Here is an 18,042-nt window from a genome sequence, read left to right as displayed (position 1 = left end):
TCTATGAATATGAATGGAGTTGGGACCAGTTTTATTTTTTAATTTTTTGTTAGAATTGTACATTTACAGATAATTGATGCAGAAAGTATAGAGTTCCCATATATATCCACACCCTCACACATGCAGTTTTTCTTATTACATTTTCATTTGTGTGGTACCTTTGCTAAAATTTATGAACAAATATTATTATAATTGTATTATAAACTATAGTTCATAGTTTACATTAGGGTTCATTCTTTGTGTTGTACAATTCAATGTTTTGTTTTGTTTTGTTTTTAATTTTCTGATAACATATACAACCTAAAATTTCCCATTTTAACCACTTTCAGTTGGTGTTAATTACATTCATAATGTTGTGCTACCATCACCGCCGTCCATTACCAAAACTTTTTCATCACTCCAAACAAAACTGTACCAATTGGGCATTAACTTCCCATTCCCCATATGTCCCTGATAATTTGTATATTAATTTTTTACTCTATCAATTTGCATGTTCTGATTACTTCATATAAATGAGATTATCTAATATTTGTTCTTTTGTATCTGGCTATGTCACTCAATGTGATATCTTCAGGGTCTATCTATGTTGTAGCAGGCATCAGAACTCTACTCCTTTTTATGTCTGAATAATATTCCATATTATATATATATTACATTTTGTTTATCTTTTCTTTTGTTGATGACTACTTGAATTACTTCCTCCTTTTAGCCATTGTGAATAATGCTACTTTGAATACTGGTGTATGGGTTGCTGTGTGAGTAGCTGCTTTCAGTTCTTTTGGGTAGATAACTAGAAGTGGGACTGCCAGGTCATATATTCTGTATTCTATACTTAACTTTCTGAGGAACTGCCAAACTGTTTTCCACTGTGGCTGTACCATTTTACATTCCCACCAACAATGAAGGAGTGTTCCTATTTCTCCACATTCTCTCCAACACTTATTATTTTTATATATAATTTAATGGTAGCCATTCTAGTGCTTGTGAAATGGTATCAATGTGGTTTTGATTTGCATTTCCCTAGTGGCTAATGATGTTGAGCATCTTTTCATGTGTTTTTTGGCCATTTGTATATCTTTGGGGAAATGTCTGTTCAAGCCTTTTGCTCATTTTTTTAAAATTTGTATTAATAAAACCAGTCAACATACAATATGAACATTCTGTTTTTTCCTTCATCACATAGTTGTATATTCATCATCATGATCATTTCTTAGAACATTTGCATTAATTCAGAAAAAGAAATAAAAGTTATTTTTATTGTGTTTGATGTGTTTAGAACATGCAAATGTTCTAAAAATGATCATAGTGAAAAATAAGTTATGTGATGATATTGTGAGCCATTGATTGTATAATATAATTGAACTTGTATGTGTGTGGATATTTCTCAATAAAAACGTTTTTTAAAAAAGGAATCAGGGATACTGGAATGTAGTTCACTGGTTTCAGGTATTTCCCTCTAGTCACTCCAATATACCATAAACTAAAAAGGGATATCTGTTATAATGAGTAACAGTAACCTCGAGGATAAACTCTTGACTCTGAAATCTCTCAGCCACTGAAACTTTACTTTGTCTCATTTCTCTCTACTGCCTTTTGGACAAGAAGGCTTTCTCAATCTCATGATGATGGGTTCCAGCTCATTCCCAGGAGTCATGTCCCGTGTTACGAGAGACTTACACCCCTGGGAGTCATCTTCTACACAGAGGGATGGCAGTGAGTTCATTTGCCGAATTGCCTTAGAGAGAGGGAGGCCACATCTGAGCAGCAAAACAGGTTCTCTGGGGGTGACTTTTAAGCATAATCATAAGTAGGCTTAGCTTCTCCTTTAAAGGACTAAGTTTCATAGGAATGGGACCCAAGATAGAGGGCTCGGCCTATTAAATTGGTAGTTCCAAGGCTTGCAAGAATATCAGCAATTCCCCATATGGGGAAGTTAAATATTTCCTCCTTTTCCCCCATTCCCTTCAGGGGACTTTACAAATACTTTTTTTTCTTTGCCCAAATTATTCTGGAATATATTGGGGCATCACACTGACCTTATTAAAGCCAACAAGATCTCACTCTCTATTCAAGATTCCATGTAATTATGGTGTTCGAATAAACTGACAATGCAAGTTGAATTATATAGTGTACTACCCAAAATATAAATTTTGCACCCAATAAACATCTCTCCCTTTGGCCTCATGTAGAAGTTGAAGTTTCAAAATATAGACGAGGTCATCCTTTAACCTGTATTCTGATTTACCTTAGTCCTATCCAAATCAGCTTCGTTCATGTCTCTAGTTGAAGTCTGATCACTTTTTCAACTTTTTTAACTGTATGGGGTCATGCTGACTTTTAGAACTTCAGGGCTGTGACTCTGCATCTCAGGTGTCACATAAATACCCGAAGTTCTAGGGAAGGACCAAGTCACACACAAATAGTTCAGTATCTCAGAATTACAGTATCAACTCTGGAATAGATGTGACTGCTGTAAAAGCTTACAGTCTTTACAGTGGGCCTTAACCTGATCACCTATCCTCTCGATTTCAGTACTCTGAGTTTGTTATTATAGTTGGTCCATATGTGTGAGGCATGATAGTATGTGTCTTTTTGTTTCTGACATTTCATTCAGCATACTGTCCTCAAGGTTCTTTCACCTAGTTGCATGCCTCATAACTTCATTCTTTCTTGCAGCTCCTCACTAGTCCATTGTATACATACACTATAGTTCCCCCTTCCATTCCTCTGTAGACATACCCTCCGCCACTTCCATCCATTGCAGATTGTTATGCCGCCATAAACACCAGTTTCCAAATGTCCATTGTGTCCCCACTTTCAGTTCCACCAAGTTTACACCATTCAACGGGTTTGAAGCTTCATATGGCATCCCCACCCCGAGCCTTCTGTGGAGTCACCACATTGCCCTCCAAAGGGCTTCACCTCTCAGTTTCCCTACCGACAGTGAAGAAGTGCATCTCTGTCCTGTTGGGAGATTTTTAACTATCAGTTCAATCTCTTTACTAGTTATTGATCTATTGCTATTTTCTTTTTTGTTTCAGTGTAGTAGTTTGTGTGTTTCTAGGAATTTGTCCATTTCATCTAGGATATCTAATTTGTTGGCATACAATTATTAATAAGTATCCTCTTATAATCCTTTTTATTTCTGTGGGGTCAGTATAGTGCCTTCCCTTTCATTTCTGATTTTGGTTATTTGCATCTCTCTCTTTGTTTTCTTTGTCAGTCCAGCTAAAGGTTTGTCAGTTTTACTGACCTTTTCAAAGCAAATTTTGATTTTGTTGATTCTCTCTGTTGTTTTTTTATTCTCTATTTTATCTCCACTCTAATCTTTGTTATTTCCTTCCTTCTGCTCATCTTGGGTTTAATTTTCTCTTATTATTCTTCCAGGTATGAGGAACTCTGATTAGGTCTCTAATTTGAGAGCATTCTTCTTTTTTTATGTAAACTATTTAGAGCTATAAATACCCCCTCAGCACTGTCTTTGCTGATTCCCATAAGGTCTGATATGTTGTATTTTCATTTTCATTGCTCAAGATAATTTTTCAATTTCCCTGTGATTTCTTTGACCCATTGGTTGTTTAAGAATATACTGTTTAATTTCTACATTTTGTAAATTTTCTGTTTCTTCTTTTGTAGATTTCCAGCTTTATTCCATTTTGGTCAGGGGAGATACATTTTATGATTTCATGTTTTTAAATTTATTGAGAGTGTTCCCATTTATTAGGCTGCTTAAGCAAATATCATGAAATTGATCAGATTAAATAATGAGAATGACTTTGCCGATGGTTGTCCAAATCAAGACATCATCAAGGTGATACTTTCCCAAAACAATCTGGCATTCTGCAGCTGGATGCTGGTGAACCTTCGTTCCTTTGTCCATGGCAAAGCACATGACAGTGTCTCCTGGTCTCTTCTCTTCCAGGTTCCATCTCACCTTCCTGTTTCCTATGGCATGTTCTCTCTGTCTGAATTTCATTCTCTTATAAAGGACTCCAATACTAGACCCATCCTTGTCAAGGTGGGTCACACCTTAAGTGAAGTAGTCTGATCAAACAGTGGGTTCATACCCACAGGAATGGATTAAATTTAAAGACACATATTTTTGGGCTACACACAGCTTCAGAACACCACAATGACCAGAGTCATTTGATGAGTTTCTCTGCTGGCCACCCCACAGCTGATCCCATTCCCTCATCGTACGCACCTGAGCTGGAATTCTAGTATTCTGTTAGGAAAACTGCTCCTCCTGTCTTCAGTACGGCCTCTTTCCCTCATGATAATGTATGAGTTCCTCAATTCTCTTTAGTTTCTCTGTCAATCTAATTGCTTAGAATTTACTCATTGTTTTCTGCCCATATATGCCACCTTCCCTCTTTTTCATTCCTGCTGTTCATATTTATGAGTGCCTCCTGTATCTAGGCAGTGGCTTGGCACTGGAATTATAGCGATGACCCAGAGAAACACAATCCCTGGTCTCAGGGGGCTTACTGTTCAGCAAAGGAGGGGCTTAAACAAATAATAACCAAAAAAATATGTGACCACAGATCATGAGAAGTGCCCTGGGAAGAATAGAAGGTACTTAGAGTTGAAAGGGTTGGATGAGCTTCCCAAACAAGTAATGTTTTAACTGCAGCTTGTCTGAGAAGGAAATAGGCTCGTGAAGAATAGACAGAAGAATATTCCACACAGTGAGAGTCTCTGAGACTGAACAAATTGAATAAAGCCCAGGGTGGCTAGAATCTGATGAGCTTTGGGGAGAGGGGCACAGTGTGAGGGAGGAGAGGCAGGCGTCCCTCATATGATGGGAGTTAACTAGCCTGTTCCAAGAAAGGGGGCTACCACAGTGAGAAAACAGATTAGGCCCTTGCAAAACAGAAGCCTGAGCCTGAAACATATTTTTTTAAATGACTTTGTTGAGGTATAATTTATATGCCATGAAATTCACCCATCTTAAGTATCAGATTCACTGATTTTCGGTAAATTCACTGTGTTGTGCAACCACCACCATAATTCAGTTATAGAATGTTTCATCATCCCAGTGTGATCCTTTGTGCTTGTTTATGGTTGGTCTCGATTTCTACCTCCAGCCCCAAGCAACCCCTAATCTACTTTCTATCTATATAGATTTTCCTATTCTGGACATTTCATCTAATGCAACCAATGAATATGTGACTGACTTTCAGGGTTCATCTGTGTTGCAGCATGTATCAGAACGTCATTCCTTTTTAAAGCTGAATAGTATTCCATTGTACAGATATACCACATTTTGTTTATTCATTCATCAGTTGATGAACATTTGGGTTGTGTTCCACACTTTAATTAGTATGAATAATAGTATTATAAAAATTTACATGTGAGTCTTTGAATGAATATATATTTTCATTTCTCTTAAGTAGACATCTTAGAGTGAAATTGCTGGGTCATGTGGTAAAATTATAGAAAATATTTTTTTATTTAATTTTTTTTAGAAAACCTTTTAAGAAACACCCCAACTGTTTTATAATGTGGCTGGATCATTTTATATTCCCACCCATAGTATATAAGGGTTTCTGTTTTTTGAAATCTATTCTCTTTTTTTTTTTTATGTATTTATTGCATTGTGGTGACATTGCTGAGAGAGAAGAGAGGTAAATGCATGTACACTGATCTGAAATGCACTTTCCCTTCTAGGCCTTGTGTCTGGGACAAATGTGCCTTTCTCAGAAGTTGTGAAGTTAGCCCCCAAACCCAGATTGGCTGTGACTCCAGCCCCAGGAGCTGCTCAGGTGAGAGAACATCAGAATTTGGTCAGAGCATTTTCTTTGTGAAAGCTGGCTAGTTTTGTTTTTTCCAAGAAGATTAACTTTATGTGATCAAACAAAGGGAGAATCCAATTTTTTTCTTTTTAATTATTAAGAAAACTAAACAACTGGAGTGTGGCTGTTAGCTTGGATTCACAGTTATTATTAATTTTTCAGTCCCAGGGGTCCAGTAGATTCTGGACATATCTTCACTGCCCCATATGCCTCAGTGTGGACTCCCATTTTACCAGACTACAGAAGGTGCTAAAAGATGCTGCCACTTAGGCATGAGTCGTGCTAGAATTCTAGCCCTCAGATCTCAAGGCTGGATCCAAATAGTTGTCTTGTCACCCAAATCAGGAAATCCCTCTGAAGACAAACCCCATTTGCTACAGGTTAGGTTCTCTGGAAAGCAAATTCTGAGATGTCAGTTAAGATGTAGTTAGTTTATTGTGAGGCACATTTGGGATATACACCTGTGAAAGGAAAAAAGTAGAAGCAAGACTAGGTAGAGAGAGAAGGTGAACTGTGTTGCTGTCTCAGTGGACCCCTTTTGCTATCCTACAGAAAGTTCTGAAGCTGAGATTCTCTTTTAGAATTTTAACCAGTTAGGGTGAAAGGGCTGGACCTTAAACTTAATACCCCATGTTAATCTGTCATTTCATGTGCAGTGCCTATCAATGGGATGGGGAAGCTTTCTGTAGTCAAAGCAATCCCCAAAGGGGGCTGACAGTCATCACTACTCCCAGCACTGGGAGAACAAGTTCTTCATTTCCATAAAGGAATTTGGGTGGTACACCACAGCATCTACCACACCTCTGTTCCTGTTTGCTGAAGGTTCTGCAGTCCAGGAATTGGGAGTAAATGCACCTTTCTAGGAACTGCCAAGGATCTAAAATTTTCCCTACTTGCAAGCTAAAAAGTGAGCCTGTCACGTTTACATCAGTGGTAGCAGAAGACTTGGGACTCCTGCGTCTCAGACAAAGTACCCTGTTACTTGGCGTAGCAGACAGCACGAGCTTCATGCTCATGCTGGTTCCTCTTGCATCCTACGTCCCACGGGCATGATTGAAGTGGGCCAAGGTAGATGCTTATGCACTCAGTGTGTCTGTGTCACACCTGAAGGACCCTGAGTTTAGGAAACCCACAATCTTATAATGGAGTTGCAAGCAAACCTGCCCCACCTTTTCCCCCCAAAGAGAAATTATCTTTATTATCCTGGAGAGCAGACATATCTGCCCTCTCCTCCAGAGGGAGACACTGTTTCTCTCTCCCAAGACTTTTTGCTGTATAAACATCCTTGAAAAATTCTGAAACTAAAGCTTTCACAAGACGTGATGAATTGTCTCCCAACATAATCAGAAGCTTATGCTTTCCAGATACCTCATAGGTGCTCCCAAGCTGATTATTTTCTGTTGTGTGTCCTGATGTTTGAAAGGCAGCTCAGTATTATAGAAAGGTCCTGCTTTGGAATAAAGGACACTGAGTTCTGATTCTGATTCTGCCTCTCCTTCGGTATGTGACCTTCATGTTGAGCAAAACTCATCTTGAACCTGTTTCTTCATTTCTCAATATCTGCCCTGCCCTCTTTTTTTTTTTTTAAATTCTCTTTCATTCAATATTTTTCTATTATTTAAAAGCTATGCCACATTTTAAAAATCACTCTGTGCCAACCAAAAAAAAGGTGTAAAAATTTGCATTATGTCCTAAGACAATTCATTCCAAACAGTAATCATTACCCCACTTGGAAAGAAAGTCCTTTATCACTGAGGAATTTTTCTACTCGCTATCCAGAGAAAGATAATAAATGCTACAAAAGGGCTTTAAAAAGGAGTCAACAATGACAGCTCAGTCCCAACTTCTGGAGAGGAAACAATTGGGGAAAGAGTTTCTGCCCACATGTCCAAAAGGCAGCCAAGATGGAGCAAGGAAATGCCTTGTTCAGCATGCAGCAGCCCACAGGTGGGGGGGTCTGCCGGGAGAACCTCTTCACAACACCTGAAGGCCCAGTTAGTTCACCTTGTATATTTTCAAGAGCTTGATCCAACTTCCCTCTGGACTTGTAGGTAACAAGTACAAACTTGGTGTTCTCCCTTCTCAGAAGTGCAGCAACCTCTACAATTAAGTGACACGTTTTTTTAAAGTCCATTAACAAGGCAAAACTAAGCTATGGTGTCTGCAGCCAAGGAGCAGGGTGGTTAGTAAGTAGAAGGGCACAGGCTTTAGGGAGAGCAGGTCAGGGAGTCCCTCTACTCCTGGAGGTGGGGGGAAAGGGGGGACGGGAGAGAGGTGAATAAACACTGGTGTCTGCTTTGTGATAAGTCACCAGCCTGGACACTTAGGATCTGTACCGCTTTCTGTACGCATGCCACGCTTTAATTTAAAAGGGAGCTTTAAGAAGCCATCTTTCTCATCTCTTCAACTACTCTGTGCAGTATGACCACTGGCTGCTGAGGAGCCCAGCAGAGTGGGCCCCAATGAAAAAGCCAACATAGTAATAATGAGGCATTTACATGAATGTCGACAGTTCAGAACTGTGATTTGTCCTAATAGATCTACCTCCTTTGAAGAAAAGAAAAGTCAGGAAAAAAACAAACAAACAAAAAAAACAAACACACACAAGAAGAAATGTGAAGGGTGCCTTAAAAAGAAGGCTAGAGGCTTGTTCCTCACTCTGGTATCCAGTGAGGCCAAAACCCACAGCCCTTTAAGTTGAAACACGTTCTTTCAGTTTCTTTTTCAGACTTCTTTTGGGGGGAGTGGTAGAAAAGAGGAGTGCCAGGAGTGCCCTTGGCACGATTACTGTCTCTCTTCTGGGACAGAAAAGAGAAGTTGACTCAAACTTGGGCCAGAACTTGTTTTGAGACAACTTCTGAAACAGAGTATTTTCATTTCTTCTCTCCTCACTGCACACACTGGCCTTAAGATAATGCTTTGGAGGTGGTCTGAATGGAGAGCCTCTCTTCCTAACAAGTAGATGCCTCCCAGCAGCCACACGGGAGGGGATCTAAGAAATAATTCCTCTCTAAGTGAGAACCTCCCCACCTTCCCTCCAGTCTACTGTCCTATTGTGAGCCAGCAACTCACAAGCAGGAAGGAAAAGAGGATCCTACTTGGGTGGAGGAGAAGACTGCCCTGCCCTCTTTTAACCCATTAATTGTGAGTCTTTAATAGACGAGGAGAGTGAAAGCACTTTATAAACTAGTGTAGGTGCGTTTGGCTCAGGGGCAGAATTCTCGCCTTCCCTACTGGAGACTCAAGTTCGTTTCCCAGTGCCTGCCCATGCCAAAAAAAGAATAAACCAGTGTACACACTAGTGACAGCAAGTCAGTATTGGGTCACCACCTGCTTTTACCAGATCAGGTGTATCAGTGAGGAATGCTTTCAGCCATGTACAAAAAAAGATCCTTGACTACTGATGGCTTTAACAAGAGTTCTCATGTAATTGGAAGTCTGAAGAGAGTTTCCAGTGTTAGTTCAGGAGTTCAGCAGTGTCATCAGGACTCTGGGCCATGTTCCCTGCAGTTCTCCACATCAGCAGTGTACAGTGGAAACATAATGCAAGCCGCATGTGTTATTTTAAATTTTTTCGTATCATTTTTTAAAAACAAAAATGAATAAATGGAAATACAATTTTCTTTCATTTTAATACTTAATTTTAAATTAATTGCTTTCATTTTAATAATATAAATGTTAATGATACATTTTATTTAATCCACTGTACCAAAAGTATTGTCATTTCAGCAAGTAATTGATATGAAAAATTATTAATGAGATATTTTATGTTCTTTTTTTAATGAAGGCTTTGAAATCTAGTATGTATTTTACACTTCCAGCACATCACGGGTGTTTGTTTTTTTTTTTTAGTATTATATTTTTTAATTTTTAATTTTGAAATAATTATAAATTCATAGAAGTTGCAAAAAAAAAAAAAGAAAATAGAGAAAAGTCTCATATACCTTCATCTGTTTTTTACCACCGTAACATCCTACATACCTACAGTACATTAAAACCAGGAAATTCACTGTGGTACAATTCGTAGATCTTGTTTAGATTTCACCAGTTTTACATGTGCTCCTTTACGTGTGTGTGTGTACTTCTATGCAATTTTATCATGTGTGCAGATTCCTGTAAGCACCATTTTTTGCAGTCATTACACACCGAAGTGATTCATTACCCCAAGGATCCCTTATATTATCCCTGGAAAAACACATCCCTCCCTCCCTAATCTTTGGCAACTATGCTTCATCTCTGTAATTTTGTCAACTCAGGAATATGCTATCAAATGGAATCATACAGGGTGCACGTTTTTGGATTGCTTCTTTTGCTCAGCTAATTCCCTTGTGAGCTGTCCTAGTTGTGTATCTCAATAGTTTTTATCTTTCTGTGGCTGAATAGTCATCCATGGTATGGCTGGACCACGCAGCTCAGTTTTGACTAGCCAGGTTTCAGTGCTCGATAGGCACAAATGAATTCTGGCTGCTGTACTGGATAATTCAAATCTAGATGTTCTCCAGATGGCCACAGGATGTCTTCAGCTGCTCCAAGTGTCATGTTCTCACACAACTGGATACAGGAATTGGAGTGCTAGTGGGCTGAGAGTTCTAACAGACTTGCTGCTTATCAAGAAGAGATATACTATATATACTAGTCTATTAGTCACTAGTTAGTTATACAGTCAACCCTCCTTGTATGAAAGGCTGCAATGTGTTTGACTGTTTCATCCTCTCTATAGGGCCACCAGCAGGAAGCAAGTATAACTTAAAGCTTCAGGTAGCAAACAATGACATCTGCCTCATTGTAGGTAGCAAATACGCTGCGTGTGAATTGCTATTCACTCTGTGTGAACTGTTCTTCTCCCTGTAATGCTATGACGTTAAACCCAAATGAAATCTCATAATTCTTCTCAACACTGGGCAGCCATCAATGCCCGTCTTAGATTTTTGGCACAAGAGACAATTTGCAGAGTGGATTTGTGGACTGGACTGTAAACTGTAAACTCCTTGAGAGTAGGGCCACATCTTCTGTTTTCTCTCAATGGCAGCTGCAGCGGTGCTTGTGCTCAAATGGAAAAGCAAACAGTAGTGATGTTTTCTCCCTTGACACAGCTGAATGTTGGACGTTCCCCCATGGAGAGGAAATCAAAGCCCCTTTACCTTTGTTCTCTGACTCCTTAATCCTCGAGTAGGTTAGGGCAGCCTTAAGATGGCTCTCCTGGGGTCTCTTTTTAAAGTACCACCTGTTATCCTTTGATTTGTTTTACCCATATGGTCTGTTTTTCAAAAGATTTTAAAGTGTGTCATAGATGAATGTCTCAGAACCAGAACAATGGTCATCTCCCCTTTGGGAGGGGCAAAGGATTTTATTTCCCTCAGCCCTCCCCTGCAGTTCCAACTGACTGTGGACTTGGAAGCCAGCAGGGTCCTTCTCATTGGCTCTGACCGTTAGCGAACTCCTTTCTGAGCCTTCACTAATACAACTGTCCCAGCTGCACCAAGATAAGACTCTAGTTGCGTAATCAGTTACTGAAGTACTTGCCTTGGGGGTTGAGATGCATGAAGAAGAAATGAGCAGGCACATAGGTGGAATTCTCACCTGCCATGTGGGAGACCTGGGTTCTGTTCCCAGCCCATGCATCACCATCACCACTACCCCAAAAGAAAAAAGAAGAAGAAGGAATGAGATTGTTATGAGTTATGTTTACTTGTGATTTCTGTGATGGGGAAGAAAATTTGGGTTTCTTGGTTTTAAGGATTGTATATAAGACAACATGCTCAAGTAGGTCTAAATTTCTCAGGCTAGACTTACAGAGGATTAGGCAAAAACTGCTTTAAAAAAAGAGAGAGAGAGACAGGAAAAGAAAGAATGTGGAATTGTGGATTGACCTTTTTCATTTCTTTTTAGTTTCTTTTGGTTTTGGTTTGTTATGCACACGCTATAATTTTGTAGCCAGCTTTTTTTTTTAATTTTTTTAATTTTATTTTTTAAAATGCCAGAAAACACCAAACAAACAAAAACATTCCTATTTTGATCATTCCATTCTACATATATAATCAGTAATTCACAATATCATCATGTAGTTGCATATTCATCATCATGATCATTTCTTGGAACATTTGCATCTATTCAGAAAAAGAAATAAAATGAAAACAGAAAAAAAATATATACATACCATACCCCTTACCCCTCCCTTTCACTGATCACTAGCATTTCAAACTAAATTTATTTCAACATTTGTTCCCCCTATTATTTATTTTTATTCCATATGTTCTACTCGTCTGTTGACAAGGTAGATAAAAGGAGCATCAGACACAAGGTTTTCACAGTCACACAGTCACATTGTGAAAGCTATATCATTAAACAATCATCATCAAGAAACATGGCTACTGGAACACAGCTCTACATTTTCAGGCAGTTCCCTCCAGCCTCTCCATTACATCTTTTTTTTTTTTTAATAAGACTTGACTCCTGAACTTTTAAAAAAAATTTTATTTTATTTTTTTAAACACCAAAAAACACAAAGCAAATGCAAACATTCCTATTTTGATCATTCCATTCTACATATATAATCAGTAATTCACAATATCATCACATAGTTGCATATTCATCATCATGATCATTTCTTGGAACATTTGCATCTACTCAGAAAAAGCAATAAAACAAAAACAGAAAAAAGATTTATACATACTTTATCCCTTACCTCTCCCTTTCACTGATCGCTAGCATTTCAAACTAAATTTATTTTAACATTTGTTCCCCTTTTGTTTATTTTTATTCCATATGTTCTACTCGTCTGTTGACAAGGTAGATAAAAGAGGCATCAGACACAAGGTTTTCACAATCATACAGTCACATTGTGAAAGCTTTATCATTAAACAGTCATCTTCAAGAAACATGGCTACTGGAACACAGCTCTACATTTTCAGGCAGTTCCCTCCAGCCTCTCCATTACATCTTGCATAACAAGGTGATATCTACTTAATGTGTAAGAATAACCTCCAGGATAACCTCTCGACTCTGTTTGAATCTCTCAGCAATTGACACTTTATTTTGTCTCATTTCACTCTTCTCCCTTTTTGATCGAGAAGGTTTTCTCAATCCCTTGATGCTGAGTCTCAGCTCATTCTAGGGTTTTTCTCAATCCCTTGATGCTGAGTCTCAGCTCATTCTAGGATTTCTGTCCCACATTGCCAGGAAGGTCCACATCTCTGGGAGTCATGTCCCACGTAGACAGGGAGAGGGTGGTGAGTTTGCTTGTTGTGTTGGCCGGAGAGAGAGGCCACATCTGAGTAACAAAAGGGGTTCTCTTGGGGGTGACTCTTAGGCCTAATTTTAAGTAGGCTTGACCTATCCTTTGTGGGGTTAAGTTTCATATGAATAAACCCCAAGACTGAGGATTCACCCTATAGCTTTGGTTGTCCACCCTGCTTGTGAGACTATCAAAAATTCAAGTTGAATTTTCCCCCGTTTGTAGCTTGCTTTAAAAAAAATTCAACAAAAGTATTTTCCTTTTTAAACACACATAATGCATTATTTATTTTTATTTATTTCTTTTTTTGCATGGGCAGGCACTGGGAATTGAACCCGGGTCTCTGGCATGGCAGGTGAGAACTCTGCCTGCTGAGCCACCGTGTCCACCCAACACATTATTTTTAATGACTGTATAATATGCTATCTGGTGTATGAAACATCATTTCCCATATCTTAGAGCAGTTTTCAGTAACCCTGTGTGGATAAAGAGTTCATAAACTCTTTTCTGTTCTGAGTGAGAATATTACCTTTGATATACTTTCTAGTTCTTTTCCTGGACACTTGATAAAAATGGAGTTATTAACAATATTACTAGTAACATTGCATAGTTAAAATGGCCTCCAATTAGAATACTGCATCTGGACTGGGAAAAACATGTTGGGATGTCATACTTAGGGCTTCCCTGAGTGCAGACTCACAATGAGCATGGCTATTTATGCAAGTGTTCGTGAAGTTGTTACAAGAGGTATTGGCTCCTGTGGGACTTGAGTTTTCAAAGCCATGTTGGTTCTTGCATCTGTACCATGTGAATCTCGTCTTCTTGCATTTGATCTATAACTTGGGGAGAGAGGGAGGATAAAGGGGAGGCAGAGAGACCCACTCCTGGACAACTGTGTGAACTGCTGTATGCACCATTGCATGGTCTCCCATTGAAAAGAAATGCCTGCAGCCCCTGCAGATGCCTGCAGTCTCCCAAATGACTGTTTATAAGACATCATGTTTAAGTGAGTCTAGATTTCTAAGGTGCGGCCTATTGTAGTCTAAGGAGCCTGAATTTTAGTGGAGTCTGAGAAGACCCCTTGTGGGCATGACACCATATGTTTAGGAGTATTTCCTTAGTAGCACTTTGCAGAAGTAGACTGTTTGGGTCAAACACTGTGAAATTTTCAAGCACCTTAATATGGAAATAAAGTCAAGTTGGTTCTCAAAAAGATGGCACCACCAACTCCCACTAGCTGTGTAGTGAGACAGTCCATATTCAGGTACCCTCAGCAGCATTTTTTTTTTTTTTTACATTTGTAGGCTTGATTACAAAAAATTGGTTCTTGTCATAATTTGCATTAAAAAAAAAAGCAGGGCTTTTAAACTATAGGTTTTTCGTTTAAATCAAACTGGCATTTTCGTTTTTATGGATTGAGGCTTTTTCCCAACCAAATTTAAAAAATACAAGTAATTAAGCTATAAAAATTGTATATCACAAGTAACAACCAGAACTAAGGAGGCTTTCTGCCTTATCCCCTACCACCTACCTCCATTCTAAATCCCTCTCTCTGCCCTTCCAGGTCTACGAGGCTCTCCTTCTGAAGTATGCCAAGCTGGAGCAGAGAGTCCTGTCCCAGCTCCAGGGACCTCCGAAGTGAATTCTGCAGGCCCAGACACCCCTGTATCCCCTGCCTGGCCAAACTCAATGATCCCCCTTGGGGATGTGGCTCTGGATGGCAGGGATCGTCTTCCCTGTTCTGAGTGGCTCAGCCTGCCCATGTTGACTCCTTGGAGTGCTCCAGCCCTGTCTAGGACCACTTGAAATCTAGCTTCAGGTGTCTTCCTGGAAATAGATGGGCTGCTTGTGCCCCTGTGCCCTTGTACCCAGGACAGGAAAGCATCTCTCTTTTCCTGTCTTTTATTGCAGAAGTCAGGATAATGCCGAGTGTGGGATGTGTTCAGTAAAAATTGTGACTTTCCCTTTCAAAGGCAGAATTAAAGCTAATTCAGGGACCTAAATCAGAATCGAGGTGATAGCTTTCCATCACACATGGACCCCAGCCTGTCCCCTTCTTCAACCCTGACTCTCTGACCACTTCCCCAAACCCTGACTCACAACCATCTCCTGTCCCATATCCTGACTTCACTGTCCATCCTCTCCTCCAACCCTACCCCCCACCAGCCCTTCTCTCCCAGAACCATTGGCAAAACCCTCTCAGCTATATCTTTCTTCCTCCTTTCCAGCTGTCTGAAGTGCCCTCCCTGTTTCCTTTCTTCTCTGACCTGTGCTTACCCTTCTTTTATGCTCCTACCCTTCTCTGTCTTCAGCATTTGTTCTCTTTCCCTCCTTAATCACTCTTCCCTTCCCACCAGAACCTGATATAATCACCACCTCCAGCCAGAAAAACCTGACAGGCCTCCTTCAGCTCTTCCCAAAGGCTGTCTGACTCCTGTTCATACCAGATGACTTGGAGGGGTCATCACCCAGGAGAGTCAATTCAGGGCTCCTCTTTCCTTCTCCATTTCTTCTCCCCCCCCCCCCCCTTGCTATTTGCCTTTTGAAGGAACTGGATCATTTGGGAGAATTCCAAAATTGGATTTCCCAAAATCCAATTCTGAATTTTGCTGATTCTATCCCTATTGTATCATTTAGCATGTTCTCTATCTTCTGTAGTTGCTGAAAACTTGATTGGATCTAGAACAGGGTTTGTCAATCTCAGAGCTATTGACATTTGGGACTGGGTAGTTCCTTGTTGTGGGGGCTGGCTTTTCCACTGGAAGATGTTTATCAGTATCCCAGATTTCTATCCTCTAGATGACAAAGAAAAAAAAACCCATAAAAGGTAGGAGATCCATGACCAAGACCCAGCAGGGTGGACCCTTCCCTCTTCCTTGGTCCTGTGCAGCTGAAGAGTCACACAGAGGCAGCACAGCCTGGGTCCCTTCTGCCCTGGATGCATACCATGGAGCCACTCACAGCAGTTAAGTTAGAACTCAATGCATATCCCATCATGGGGTCCAAGTCCACAGGAACCCAGGTTGGAACACAAGTGACTAATTAGCACACATAATAAAAGTTCCCTAGGAAATAAAACAGACCGTGACAGAATCATTGGCAAGAGGTGGATGTATGCAGTTCAGCCTCTAATTGTTGGATCACCTATAAAAAAAACCAATAAAACACCTTTTTGGATTGACTCAGTCTGACTTCCCAGAGCAGGATACCCTAGAGGGGAAACCAGAGGCAGAAAAGCCTCATGGAAAAAAAGGGAGAGTTGAACTGTTGTGAGGCATGATTGGTCCCAGAACTGGAAAGTATAATACAAAGGGGGCACTAAGTGAGGGAGAGAAATTAAACAAATCAGAGGAACTGGGGTAAAGATTCTGCACAAAACCTAACAGAACAGACCAGGATTTCTGGAGAAGGAATAGAGGAAATGCAGCTTTCCCCTGGAGGTGAAACATTTGCACATAAAAGGGCAACCTTAGAAGTTCTACTGCATATCCAGGGCAAGATTGAGGTGTAGACGACTTGTGAAAATCCAAATAAACATATGCTGCTATAAAGATCTAGTAAGAGTTGGACCAAGCCTCAAAGAAGAGCCTTAAGATATCTACAATGAAACCATAGGCAAAAGAGGGTGAAAGGACCTTCAGAATTAGTACATCAAGGAAACCAGATGCTTAGACATCAGCAAAAAATGGCAAGCCATACTGAGAAACAGGAAGATATGGCTTAGCCAAGGGAACAAATTAAAACTTCAGCAGAGACGAAATTAGGAACAGCTAATCAAAGAAGATCAAATTCCATCAATTCAAGGAGATGAAGGAAAATCCATATAGAAAAAAGTTAATGATAGTTATGGAGCTAAAGGATATAAAAGGAAAATGTGTGGCCATAAAGAAGAATTAGGAAGTTTAAAAAATTGTTTTAATTATGTGGATGAAAGCATAGTGATGGTGATAAAAGTGCGCTACAGGTATACAAATGTAGCAGATTTGAACAGGCAGAAGCAATAGTGAACTAGAAAACATAATGAAAATCATGCAGTCAGAAGAACAGAAAATATATATTTTTAAATTGAGCAGTATCTCAAGGACTTGAGTGGGAGCATGAAGCATACCAGTATGCATTATGGGGATCCCAGAAGAACACAACGGGAAAGGGGCAGAAGGAATATTTGAGGGAATAGCTGAAAATTTCTCAATTACATAATCCAAATTGTATAAACATTAATAGATTTCCTCTGAAACACATACTAATCAGAATGACAAACGACAAAGAGAATTGTGAAAGCAGCAAGAGAAAAGGTTCACTTACAAGGGATTTATCAGAAACCATTGAGATGAGGAGACGGGTATGATAAATTTAAAGGTGCTGAAAGAAAAAAACTGCCCGTGAAAAATTCTTTGGCAAAATGGAAAAGACAATCATCAAACTTTCTTGGAAGGAAAAGGAACTCTGAATAGTCCAAAACATCTTGAAAAAGAACAAAGTAGGATAGCTCACATTTCTTGACTTCAAACATTACAAAGTTACAGTGGTCAAAACAGCATGGTACAAATATATATACAGAGAGAGGGAAATACTCTATAGCTAAAATACACTAACCATTATGTTAGCTTTCAGCAAGTCATGATCTTTTTGCTGCTGGAGGGTTTTGCTTTGATGTTAATGGCTGTTGACCAGTTGGTGGTGTGTGCTGAAGGTTGGGGTAGCTATGGCAATTTCTTAAAATAAGACAATGTTAGCTACATCAATCGACTCCTCCTTTCATGGAAGATTTCTCTGTAGCATCTCATCCTGTTTTGATAGGATTTTACCCACAGTGGAACTTCTTTCAAAACTAGAGTCAAACCTTTGAACTTCTTTCAAACCTTACAGCTGCTTTGTCAACTAACTTGATGTCATATTCTAAATCTTCTGTTGTCTGAATCCTTTGTTGTTAAACATTTCAACAGCATTCACAACATCTTCAGCAAGTGTTGATTCCATCTCAAGAAACTACTTTCTTTGCTTACCCCTAAG

The 18,042-nt window shown here is 39.5% G+C and overlaps 1 protein-coding gene across 4 annotated transcripts in view; it reads left to right on the top strand.

The window, feature by feature from the left end:
• XYLB (xylulokinase) overlaps nucleotides 1–16,196 on the top strand; it is a 74,737-nt gene extending 58,541 nt beyond the window's left edge. Inside the window, exons 17-18 of one of the 4 annotated variants that reach the window (XR_013162851.1) lie at nucleotides 5,671–5,765; nucleotides 14,594–14,704. Coding sequence is in view for 2 of the 4 variants with exons in the window: in XM_077129777.1 (XP_076985892.1) it covers nucleotides 5,671–5,765; nucleotides 14,594–14,835 (337 nt within the window). In the remaining 2 variants the exon portion in view is untranslated. Of the gene's footprint in view, nucleotides 1–5,670; nucleotides 5,766–14,593 lie in introns of those variants that run through there. The other 3 variants (XM_077129777.1, XM_077129778.1, XM_077129779.1) reach the window with 3 other exon arrangements.
• The last annotated feature ends 1,846 nt before the right edge of the window (nucleotides 16,197–18,042 follow it).

The sequence above is a fragment of the Tamandua tetradactyla genome, chromosome 15 (assembly GCF_023851605.1).
Source record: "Tamandua tetradactyla isolate mTamTet1 chromosome 15, mTamTet1.pri, whole genome shotgun sequence".
Lineage (NCBI taxonomy): Eukaryota > Metazoa > Chordata > Mammalia > Pilosa > Myrmecophagidae > Tamandua > Tamandua tetradactyla.
The sequence above is the reverse complement of the archived record's forward strand: the minus strand, read 5'-3'. Positions and strand labels throughout refer to the sequence as shown.